General features: G+C 48.7%; 1 protein-coding gene across 1 annotated transcript in view; it reads left to right on the top strand.

Moving 5' to 3' along the window:
- Nucleotides 1-12,788, top strand: part of LOC135804784 (phospholipid-transporting ATPase ABCA1-like) — a 77,786-nt gene that overhangs the window by 53,764 nt on the left and 11,234 nt on the right. The window contains exons 32-44 of the mRNA XM_065318739.1: nt 712-829; nt 1,159-1,318; nt 1,911-2,107; nt 2,303-2,613; nt 6,410-6,613; nt 7,027-7,126; nt 7,340-7,515; nt 8,387-8,561; nt 9,247-9,362; nt 10,304-10,448; nt 10,649-10,775; nt 11,770-11,914; nt 12,379-12,520. Coding sequence (XP_065174811.1) covers nt 712-829; nt 1,159-1,318; nt 1,911-2,107; nt 2,303-2,613; nt 6,410-6,613; nt 7,027-7,126; nt 7,340-7,515; nt 8,387-8,561; nt 9,247-9,362; nt 10,304-10,448; nt 10,649-10,775; nt 11,770-11,914; nt 12,379-12,520 — 2,116 coding nt within the window. The remainder of the gene's footprint in view (nt 1-711; nt 830-1,158; nt 1,319-1,910; nt 2,108-2,302; nt 2,614-6,409; nt 6,614-7,026; nt 7,127-7,339; nt 7,516-8,386; nt 8,562-9,246; nt 9,363-10,303; nt 10,449-10,648; nt 10,776-11,769; nt 11,915-12,378; nt 12,521-12,788) is intronic.

Below are 12,788 nucleotides of genomic sequence, written 5' to 3'. Positions count from 1 at the left end.
GAAGTACATGTGTGCCCAATTTTTGCCCTATTAAAGTCTCTTTTCTTGTCATGTCCTTGGACAAGCATTGAAGGACAGCACAAGTACATACTTGCATATTGCTCCGTTGTGCTAATGCGGTGCGCTAAGAGGATTACTTTGATCACCATTGCTGAAAAGACTATCACGAATGTGCACAAGTACCGTAACGTACCGTTGATCCGTCCCTGCTCTAATTCCCGCCCCCTGTTGAATTTCTGCCTGTGAAACGACGTCGGCGTATACAACGAAATACGATGTTGAGCCGACGCGTGTACTGCTGCACGCAATACGTGCGAGTGCAGGATGAAAATGTGCACAATCCAGCTTTCCAGGTCTGATCTTCTGCTGTGTTGTACATCGTACTGCACTTGAACGACTTGATCTAATTCCCGCCTCTGCCGAAGAACAAGCTGAGAAGCGACACGGCGTGGGGGCGGATCAACGGTAATTCACGGTATGTGACTAACTTTTAAGTATGCAGCCATTTTGCCTTGGTAGCTGATAATGAGCTCCCCTGCTAAAATGTTAATGTGTGTATGTTAATGTGTGTATGTGTGTCTGTGTGTGTGTGTGTGTGTGTGCGTGTGTGTGTGTGTGTGTGTGTGTGTGCGTGTGTCGCCGTATGTGCGTGCGTGTGTGTGTGTGGGTGTGGGTGTGGGTGTGTTTGTACGTGCGTGCATGCTGGTGCAGATTGCCATTGAAAGCGGAGCAGAGCGAGAATTTCCTGGAGTTACTCTCTCACCTGGACGGCCACATGAGTGACCTGGCCATAGCCTCCTATGCTGTGTCAGATAGCACTCTGGAGCAGGTAAGTGCAGTGATGCCAGTCTACTGGTACTTGGTGTATTGGCCAGAGCATGTGCATGTACTATGCATCATCAACACATTACACTAGTACTGATCCCGGCACAGGCACACGCACATACATACACACATACATACACACATGGTTTAGAACCATAGCCGTCCACTATGCCACGGGTTACAGCGTTTAAATCTTCTGTAATGTCGCCGCATTCTCACTACTCAGTGATTGGCTTATGCATGTACACCATTTGTTGCAAAATTGTATCCATGCGTCTTTGCCGCTGATTATCTCGAATCTGTTTGCTGCTAATTCTATTTGCTTCTTGACAGGTGTTTATCCAAGTGTTAGCTGGTAGTGGTAAACATAGCGGACGTGTTAATGCAACTGACAGCGGGCATGCCTCGCAGGCTATGAATCTGGCACGCAGCATCTCTGAGCGAAGCCTCTCCAAGGATCTTGATCTACATCTTCTGCCTAACCACCGTGATAGTAAGAGCGCTAGTTTGTGTATACAGTCAACTTCGCCAATAACGACTGCGGATATAACGACAATTCGCGAATAACGACATAATTTTCATGCCCGGAGCAAAGTCCCATCCAACTGTGACACATATAATGAGACTTCGGATATAACGACACTTCGCGAATAAGGACACTTTTCTGATGCCCCGCCGAGTGTCGTTATAAGCGAAGTTGACTGTACTTGCATCCGTGTGTATGTGTCTGTCTGTCTGTCTGTCTGTCTGTCTGTGTGGGTGGGTGGGCGGGAAGGTGGTGGGTGGGTACATGTGTGTGTGTGTCCGTCCGTCTGTGTGTGTGTGTCCGTCTGTGTGTGTGTGTCCGTCTGTGTGTGTGTGTCTGTCTGTGTCGGTGTGTGCATGACATGTGTGCATGACATGTGCACATGTGTTTCTTCTGTCATTTGTGCATGTGTTGTGCACACAGTACTTTGGAGGTAGACACAATGGTGTCATACCAAACCTACAAACTATACAGTTGAAGTCGGTTTGCTGTACTCTTCATGTTCCTGTTGTCGGTTTGCCTTGTGATGACGTTTTGTTTTTGTTTTCTGTTTCCATAGGTATAGAGCTGACGGACATGTCTCGAAATGAACAGCCCAAACCCACCGAGCCTGCAGTGTGCCCCACTAACCTGAAAGGTGGTGGCCGAGGCAGTCGCAAGGAACGTGGCTTGGTGCTCATGGCGCAGCAGTACCGGGCGCTGTTCACCAAGCGCTACCACCACTTCAAGCGGAACAAGAAGGCACTGGCATCACAGGTACACAGCACGTTGTGCTGGTCTGTCTGGGTTTATGTGGCAGCAGTTGACGATTCTACATTAAATTTATTTATTCAACATTGTGCAAGTAATTTTTTCTTCTTCATTTTTTTGCCCTTTCATAGATACATTACAAACACTTTGTGCAAGTAATAATTATCTTCTCATTACGATACCGTCTGCTGTGTGTTTCAGGTTCTCCTTCCCGTCCTGCTAATCACCCTCGCCATGGTTGTCAAGCGTACACAGCAGCCGCCTGCGAATGAAAATCCACTTCTGCTGGTACCAAACGCCTACGTGGGCGCCAAATTTGTGCCGATCGAGGTCGTCAACGAGAGCTTCCCGTTTGCAAAATCACAGCTTGAGACGCTGAGCGCTAGCTGCGGCGGACTGGGCCCGAGAAACTTGTGGGAGCGGAGTGCAGATGTCAGTGGTGACGATAGCGATGCCACTGTCCGCCCCACTAGCGACGCACCTAGCCAATGTCACTCTGATCCAGGCAACAGGTATGTGTTGCCAGTGGCTAGTGTACATGCACTGCTGGTGCCGCATGAGAATAGGTTTTCCCCGTGTGCTGTTAGTAGTTCATGTCGGGCAGGCATAGTGGAATGGTCCAATACCATGACTGAGAACACAGGGCTACCATGTGCAGTAAAACTCCCCAGATCCGGACGTCCCTAATACGTGCATGTCCGTCTACCGGGCACCCTTCTGGCCCATCTACAGTCACAAAAATTGGCTTTTCAACGGAAAAAAGGCCCCACAAACTAATGATTGGCATAATCTTGAAGATGGCTCGGAAATTTAGGCTCCAGGCTGTGTACGAGTACGATCGATCACTTCGCCCCCGTTTCGTAATATCCGATGCTCTGGCATTGGCATTGTGCCCAAGACGTCTGGTGGTGTGCGCATCATCATGCACCTACCTGCTCCTAGTGGCTCTGGCATTAATGACGGCCTTTCCTTTGACGAGCTCTCCCTACATTATGTCACTGTAGACGGCGCAATACACTGCATTTCCCAACACAGTCCCTGAGCTCTCCTCTCTTAAGCTGACACGAAGTACTGTAAATACAGTCAACTTCGCTAATAACGACTGCGGATATAACGACAATTCGCGAATAACGACAGAATTTCCATGCCCAGAGCAAAGTCCAATACCACTGTAATACATTATAATGAGACTTCGGGTATAACGACACTTCGCGAATAAGGACACCTTTTTGATGCCCCGCCGAATGTCGTAACGTTATAAGCGAAGTTGACTGTATACAAATTTTCGGCAGCTATTTAATTTCGGCTATATTCGGCACCGACCCAAAACGCCTAAATTAAAACGCCGATGAAATTTTTCACAACATCTGTCGCACTATACCATGCCCTCTACCCACGCCGAAAATAAATCGCCGCCGAAATGTCAAAAATCGTGAAGTGCCGAAATTTTGCAGCGCCGAAATTTTGTATATTTACAGTATGCCTGGCGGCTTTGGCCTGTTTCCCCTCATGTCTGGCCCCGGCTTGGCATTTTTGGGAAGGTTCGTACCATGTAGATAAGGCACCACCATTTGGCCTTAGATCCTCCCCCTTCTGTTCAACAGACCGGTTGATGTGGACTCTCAGCCCAACGGCGACTCTGTAATGATCCTGCTAAGTCTCTTACTCGTCTTCGAGTACAGCGCTTCCGGACTCTCAGCCCATCTACCGACGCAGTGCTGACACACCCTGCACAGTCCACCCTCCAGCAGTTGACGACGCAACCATGGACCTCATCCGCCAGGGCCTGGTGGACAGCTCCAGCATGGCATGCGCTTCGCTGCAGCACTCCGAACGCTTGTCGCCCTGCGCCAGGGCAAGCCACACTCCGGGACTGATCAGTGCCGGCAGCATTGTTCCAGATCCTGTACTTTGAGTGCATCGCCCACTATGCTAATGGGCAGCCGCATTGGACGGCACTCACATAAATTGCAGTGTAATAGTAATGCAGATAAATACTGTTTGGGTCCGGTTGTCAGCGCTGCCGGACTCGCATCCCAACTGCCGAAGTGGTGCCGACACAACCAGCGCAGTCCACCCTCCAGCAGTTGACGACGCAACCATGGACCGCATCCGCCAGGGCCTGGCGGACAGCTCCAGCATGGCATGCGCTTCGCTGCAGCACTCCGAACGCTTGTCGCCCTGCGCCAGGGCAAGCCACACTCAGGGACTGATCAGTGCCAGCAGCGTTGTTCCAGATCCGGTACTTAGAGCGCATTGCCCACTATGCTAATGGGCAGCTGCATTGGACAGCGCTCGCATCAATTGCTGTAAATAGTAATGCCGATAAATCCTGTTTGGGTCATGTTGTATTTTTGGGAGAACAGTAAGGATCGTGAGTCAGGCCGGCATTGAGCCAAGTGCGCCTATATTCGCTCACAAGTGCATCCTTTAAGCCATTCCGTAAGGGAGAACAGTAGGGATCGTGGGTCAGGCCGGCATTGAGCCAAGTGCGCCTACATTCGCCCACAAGTGCACCCCTACTGCATGCTCGTGTATTGACACGTCTGAATTCTCGCCGGGCAATTGTTGCCCCAGTTAGTGTCGGCATTGGCCATACTAACGCACAGCGGTGCTTGCAATACTAGCTCTGGCATTGGACCAGAATATTGCATATTGTATGCGACAATTGTTGCCTATCTCCTGGTAATACAACGCGTAATAGCTCCCAAACAGGTCGGCTTGTTGTGTGGTTGGTAAATATAAGTTTCCGTGCATGGCACGGTAAGTGGAGTTAGCAACACACCAACATCCTTGCCATAAGCAACACTGGTACATGCATAACATGCATGCACTCCGAATTCCCGCGTTTCCGCACGGGACTGTGCGGAGCATGCGCATTACTCCAATTCGCCATGCTGTTGTTTCTTGCTCTTCGCTTTGCTGTGCTGACAGTCAAATTGTTTGACTATCGCGGCCAGTTTCTGATCACCGCCACCCACCCCATCATCTCTCACTAGCATTCCATTCGAAACCATCCCGAAAGGGAGAACAGTAAGGATCGTGAGTCAGGCCGGCATTGAGCCAAGTGCGCCTATATTCGCTCACAAGTGCATCCTTTAAGCCATCCCGTAAGGGAGAACAGTAGGGATCGTGGGTCAGGCCGGCATTGAGCCAAGTGCGCCTACATTCGCCCACAAGTGCATCCCTACTGCATGCTCGTGTATTGACACGTCTGAATTCTCCGGTTAGTGTCGGCATTGGCCATACTAACGCACAGCGGTGCTTGCAATACTAGCTCTGGCATTGGACCAGAATACTGCATATTGTATGCGGCAATTGTTGCCTATCTCCTGGTAATACAACGCGTAATAGCTCCCAAACAGGTCGGCTTGTTGTGTGGTTGGTAAACATGTTTACTTGCATTCAGTAAGTGCGTACTACAGTAGTATGTTCCGAGTCAATGGCAATTCCTAATTACGGGCAGTGCACGGTCCCAACCTGCCCGGATCTCTGCGGAGTTTTACTGTATATTTTAAGTTTGGGAACTCGTGTCCTGGCAAAAGGGTAACCTGGATGCAGCAAGTGGGATTTTCGGTCTTTGACCACTCTGACCACTCTGCGGTGGGTCTGATCTACTACACACACAGGGTGGTATTACTCACCTCCCGTCGCTTTAGGGGCTGCATCTGCGCCTTGATGCGGATGCGGACAAGTCAGTGTGACTGTCTCCGACACGAACCGTGTCCTGTGTTCTGAGCCCAGCCATAACTGCATCATCTATTTGGTGTCAGCAATGTTCAAACACGTTCTGTTTTCACGAACAAATTCTAAATCTGCTCCATCTGCCTCTCTTGTCCACTTCTGATCTCGTGTAGTAACTAGTGTGTGTGTATGTGTGTTGCGTGCATTGTGCCATACATCAGTACTTCAGTCAGGCCTCGCTTACCCGCACACATCCGTTTTCCACAAAACTATCCGGATAGGCGAGGGAACCGGATAATCGAACACACGTATTGTATGTATGCATGATATATGCTGTAAATCGGTAACCAACAAATTTCTTCCGGATGGCGAGGGATCCGGGTAAAAGAGGACCGGATAAGCGAGGTCTGACTGTAGTACTGTATGGTGCAGTGTGCACAGACTACAGTCTGTAGCTGTGTGGGTTTCAACAAGTACAGTGCCGGTGTCCTACTGACTGTGTTTGTGAGATTTGTTCTGCCTCGTGTCGGTGATGACTGTCAAGTGAGATCCTGTCATGTTCAAGTGATGAGATTTTGTCTCATGCTTTGATGGCATCGTGTATGCATGGGGTGTACTCTGCAGGTGGAGCTTGCACCGTGTGCGTCCCAACCCGGTCTCCAGGGTTCCAGAGCAATGTGCGGGCGAGGTACGTTTTTTGCAGAAGGTCGTCCCGAAACGCTTGGCGCAGCGTAAAGCCCCAGCCGGCGTTCGTCTGCAGAACATTTCGACCGCGATCAACCTATACACGTTTCTCCTCGCCACTACTCAAGCCTACAGCGTTAATCGGTACGTGCTTTCCTATCATCAGGGGATATGCTAAAGAAGTGGGCAATACTCTTTAGCTATACTGCCGCTCAGTGCTCCGTGGCGAAACAGTCAACACAGCAAAACAACACGAGCGATCAGTCTTTCCAGTCCAAGTCAAAGTTCGTAATATTACATGACGTACGAGATATTAGTCCTGTTTCTCATCTGGCAGCAAATACAGTCAACCACTGTGGATAAGAGTGAATAATCACACTGTGGATGTTTTAATTGGACCGCACTTGTATGTTTAGTTCTAGTGTCATTGCACTCACATGCCATTGTGTAACTGCTATGACGTACCACTGGGTTATTGCAATGGCGTACCACTGTGTCATTGAAATCACATACCATTTGTTTTGTGATGCTGACATAACATTGTTCTTGTCATGTAGATGGGGAGCACTGACGACGGGGGTGCGGTACTCGCCAGCGCCTCTCAACACCACTGGACATGCTGTTGTGGACCACCTAGCTATTGGACGTGCTATGAAGGTTCGTTGCTCTGCTGCACTGTGCTTGGGTACAGCATCTGATGCTCTGCTAGCCCTCTCTGAAGACAGTACAGCTGTTGTACTCTGTGTGTGTGTGTTTCAGGGTTTATAAAACTTTGTATACTTTCTATTTGAAGTGTACATGCCTGTTGACCGACAAATGCAAGTGCACGTATGTGTGGCCACCATGTCTGTCTTGTCGCTCTTGCACTAGGCCTGGAATAACAACAATGGCTACCACTCAGCTCCTATCTATCTGAACAGTTTGAACAACGCCTTGCTGCGGGCTATGATGATGTCACAGGGTCCGGCACCACCAGCCGACTATGGTATCAGCACCATTACTCACCCCTTCAACAAGACAGCATCTCAACTTCAAGAAGATTACCTGTAGGTCACCATTGCTTGCACACGGTACATGTATCATTTCTAGTACACGGCACATGAACTCGTTTGCAGTACAGCCAAACTCGTGAATAACGACCTCAGGTCTAACAACTCACAAAAAAACGACACAATATTCAGACCTTGTGACCATTTGACTGCGTAACGCTGCTTTCAACCTTTCGAGTAGCGACAACTCACGTATAACCATGCTGTTCTCATGCACGACCGAGGGGTCGTTATTCACAAGGAGTAGTAAATACGGCGGTACTTTACTACTCCCTGGTTCATACTTTTACTCGTACACTCATGTACATGTAGATCTGCGTCAGGGAGTCGCAATATAATTCCGACTCCCTGATGTACAGTAGCCGCACTTGAACATACCCGGCTCTGACCCGGTTGCAAGAGTTGTGCCAGGTACACATGCACCTGGTTGGTTTGAAATCCTAGAGCAGACACTGCAACTTCCTTCTTACATATTACGTAAGCTGTTCGCTGTGTTCGCATAAGAACACGGGCCTCTACTGCGCAATGAATGCATGACAAGGTGATGTTGCAGACGCAGTCAAAGTGGAGCATGCAAAAAAATTTAAAAACATTTTGAACCAGCTCCGAAACACTAAGCAAGGGATAGCATGCATCCACTATACCTGTTGTTGTGTGTGTTTCTTGAAAGTGCATGAGATCTAGGGAAATACAACATTGGCACATGAAGCAGTTTGTGTGTGTGCCGTCTAGGCTACAACCGCTTTAACCAATGACCTGAAAACTGTTATCATTTCAGCCCTAATTCTCTGTTTCCAGCAGTGGTGTATGATGTCCAAAGACAGTTCTGCTGTTGTTGTTGCATTCTTCAATCTTGCTTCTGTGACAGGAAATCCGGCATTGATTTGCTCATTGCCATTGCAGTCATCTTCGCCATGGCGTTTGTCCCGACTTCGTTCTGCGTGTACCTGATTGCGGAGAACGAGGGTGGTGCCAAAGGTCTTCAGCGGCTATGTGGTGTCAGCGGCATCCGTTATTGGATAGCCAACTTCGCCTGGGACATGGTTAGTTGAGGCAGCTGTTGATTGCTGTGTTCTCTCATACCATTGCGGGGCTCAGCCATCGTGTTGACTGGGTGTAGTGACTATGGATGTCAGGCATATAATATTTTCTCTATTTTAAGTTTTGTAAGCACTTTCTGTAATAAAGGCATGCCATACCTCTCTTGAAAGCACGCTGTGCGCCTGTATTGAGAAGAAAAGAAAGAAAGGTGACAGTCTTCAAACACAGGTGCACCTGTGCTATATCCGTACGAAACCAAAAATGGCAAAAGGAAGTTGTAGCAGGTATGCGCAGAAAAATAATATCGCCTGAAAATGTTCATTGTGAGGGGTCGAAATGGTCTTGACTCTTGAGCTATAAAAGCGCTGGTTGGAGAGAAGTGACTGCAGTGAAGCTTACCAAAAGCCATGTGCATGGGTGAAAATACAGTATATTGTTTCTCTGTGATCTCATGTGCATGCACACATTGCATTGCTACAGTATAGCATGCTTGTGTAGTCATAGAAGCTGAATTGTAGACCAGCTGTGGCCCATGCCTGCCGAGGTCAACTGTGGTCATCCGCACACAGCAGGGTGCGTGCGTGCATGCGTGCGTACGTGCGTGCGTGTGTACGTGTATCCACAAGTCTATGTGTGCTGTGCATGATACTTGTCCGTATGTGGTGTACATTGATGCTGCCACTACAGGGTTGCTACACGATAGCGCTTGCACTGATCATAGTCACCATCCTGGTATTTCAAGAAGATGTTTATACGTCTGAACATACGTTTACAGCGGTCTGTGTGCTCTTTGCTCTCTATGGGTAAGTGGCTGTTTGAACTTCCACCAGCCTAAAGGCATTCAAATCAGGGAGTAGTAAAGTTATCACTAAAATACCAGATTTACAACTTCCTGATTCGAATACTCCTCATCTAGGATCAGGCAATGCTCTGATTTATTAGCCGCTCGTTTGAAAATACCGGTACAGTCGTCCCTCTCTAATCCGGCACTTTATAATCCAGCACCCTCGATAAACCAGCACAATTTTCAGTAGCCAAGATGTCCTCTTCATGCACATTGCAGCAGTAAATCAGATTTGTTAATCCAGCACCCTCCCTAATCCAGCAGATTTTCGTGGCACAAATGGTGCCGGATTATAGAGGGACCACTGTACATGTGTCCTTGCATTCAGGTGTTGCCTTGTTTTTGGAGCTACTTGGCTGGCCAGTAGCCGGACATTGTTTTTTTGCATACTGAGAGGGCACTAGAGAAATCTGTTAGACAGACGTGCTGCTCGTGTGTGTGTGTGTGTGTGTGACCTTGCAGTGCTGGAGGTCTGCCTGCATGCATGTCTGCATGCCTGCCTACATGCATGCATGTCTTCCCCTGCCTGTTTGTCTGTCTGTCTGTCTGTCTGTCTGTCTGTCTGCCTGCCTGTCTGTCTGTCTGTCTGTCTGTCTGTCTGTCTGTCTGTCTCTGTGCGTGTCTGCCCGTCCGTCCGTCCGTCCGTCCGTCCGTCTGTCTGTCTGTCTGTCTGTCTGTCTGTCTGTCTGTCTGCCTGTGTTTGATGCTCAAGAGCATCTTTGTTTTAAGCTCCATCGAACTCAGCATAGCCGTGTACTCTCATGCATGTTTATCTGTGTGCAAAAACCCCAAACGTCACTCTCTGCTCGCATTCAATTCCTACGAATTGTAGTTTTACGGTCAGCGCCAGCACCTGTATCAATCAGCTGTGTTTGCATACTGTCATCATGTTGTGTACAGGATGTCATCTGCCACCACCATCTACCCGTTCTCGTTCTATTTCAAGAATCCCAGCAACGCGTACGTGTTCCTGCTTTCCGCTAACATGTTCATTGGTGTTTTCGGGACACTCACAACCTTTCTCCTGGAGATCTTTACGGACAAAGTAAGACATCGGCTTGGTGCCTTCTTCATCAGCCACTGGCTCTTGAGCAACGCTGAGCGTATGTAGTTCAAATTTATAAATATGGTGGACAGTGAAAATCTCAGGAATGTTTATTGTGTCAACTGCTTGATGAATGATGAAAGAAATGAGATTTTCGATTTACATTGTATTGCTTTTCTCTGCACTTTGTTCTCGGGCAGGATATTGAACGTGTCAACGGCGTCCTGCGTGTGTTCTTCCTCCTCTTTCCCAACTACTGCCTCGGCCGTGGCTTGATGGACCTGTCGTTTGAATACTACAAGCGCCTGCTGGCCACCACATACGGATGTAAGTAGATGTACTAGTACTCAGTCACCGGTGTATCACGTTTGAGTGGAATGGTCTATTTGTGATGATAGTTGCACGGCTAGTTCATCCTCGTCTCCTCACGGTCTGCCCAATAGCGAGGAGATTCATTGTGACCGGCAGCTACCTTCACTGTTGCTTTGCTGCTCAAGTATTCATGAATGAAGGAAAATAATAATTGTACTTCAAAGTGGACTCAGATGGAGAGCCAAGGTTTAATTTATATAATTATGTTATTTCTATAACTTAGAACCTTCCAAGTTGGAAGGCTGTTGGAGTGCGCATCCAAGATGTGCTAGAGCTGTTAGCCAGTTAGTTGTAGAACGTCAGTACCGTCGGTCAGTGTCGTGCAATGTTATCGCATGAGCTGATTGTTTAGTAACTGGTGGTGTTAGTGGACAGTATAGCATACCTTGTAGTTCCTTGGTCTTTCTCTTTGTACTTCAAAGTAAAAAGGAAAGGGACGTATGGATAAAAGCTAAGAGTAACTGTTCACCACAGTAACTAGATACTACCGTAAAGTCGCGGATAAAAGCCGGGCTTATAAGCACATAAGCCGCTTTCTGCATCAGGCTTCAATGCAAACCATGCGTATATCATGTATATGCACCACTGATATTTTGGCCAGGCTTGTATGCACATCGGCCGATCCGGGCTTGCATAGAAGCCAGGCTTCTACGCGCGACACGCGTAGATCTACCACTGAATACCGGTATGGCGGCAGTTTTACTATGCACTGTACATAGCGCATGCACTCTTGACCTACGCGATCCGCGCTTACATAGAAGCCAGGCTTCTACGCGCGACAGGCTTATATGCATTGACCCGCTTGATTTTCAGGCTTCTATCCGCGATGTGCTTGTATGCAAACCCGGCTTTTATCCGCGACTTTACGGTATATACAGTCAGAAATGTTGCTGTGTTTTGCTAGGATAATTTGTTTTTCTTGTTCTTCTCTGCGTCTTCGTATGTACAGTGGATACAGTACCATTTTCCAGCGTCTATGGATTTGGTCAAGAGCAGATTGGACGGAACATTGTGGCCATGTTCTGTGTTGGCGTAGCCTCTGCTTTGTTCACTTTGGCACTGGAATATCGGATATTCCAACGCTTGGGTGCGCGGTGAGTGGGACGAACGAAATACCCTACCCCCCCCCCCCCCCCCTCACCATACTCACATACACCTCCATGCATATCCATGCACATACATTCACATACATTCACACACATATGCACACATGCACACACACGTGAGCGCGCGCACGCACACACACACACACACACACACACACACATGCACACACACACACACACACACACACGCACACACACACACACACACACACACACACACACACACATGCACACACACACATGCACACACACACACACACACACACACACACACACACACGCACACACACACACACACACACACACACACACACACACACACACACACACACATGCACACCTTACACCCAAGTGTACAACTGCTACTTCGCCTTGTTTGCTAGCACAACGAAGAGGAGCAGATGAATTCTCTATAAAGGAGTAGCATTGTTTGCTGCACTGTCTTTGTTCAGGCTTGGCCTGAGTCTCATCGGTGTAGCCTACCTACGGGCTGGACAAAGTACAGTCACTGACAGTGATGTACTGCTGGAGGCCGAACGTGTCAAAACCGGTCGGTACAGGAAACGCAGCGTTGTGCTGGACGGCTTGACCAAGGTGAGTGTGTGGGAGCGGATATGCCGTGCATGGCTTCAATCTGTCCTTTTTTTTGTCGGGCATGGTGTGGGTAGGATCTGGGCATGGCCTAGGCTGGGTCCGGGCAGGGTTTGGGAATGCTTTGGGTATGGTGTGAGATGTGACTGCATCCTACATGCCAGGCCCGTACGCAGGGGGGGGGGGGGTCCCATTGCCCCCCCCCCCCCCCCCAATGTTCCAAACGAGCAACGATTTTGGGCATTGTTTGGTAGAGTGCGCGTTCGATCTG

The sequence above is a fragment of the Sycon ciliatum genome, chromosome 1 (assembly GCF_964019385.1).
Source record: "Sycon ciliatum chromosome 1, ocSycCili1.1, whole genome shotgun sequence".
Taxonomy (NCBI): domain Eukaryota; kingdom Metazoa; phylum Porifera; class Calcarea; order Leucosolenida; family Sycettidae; genus Sycon; species Sycon ciliatum.
This window is presented reverse-complemented; position numbering and strand designations above follow the sequence as displayed.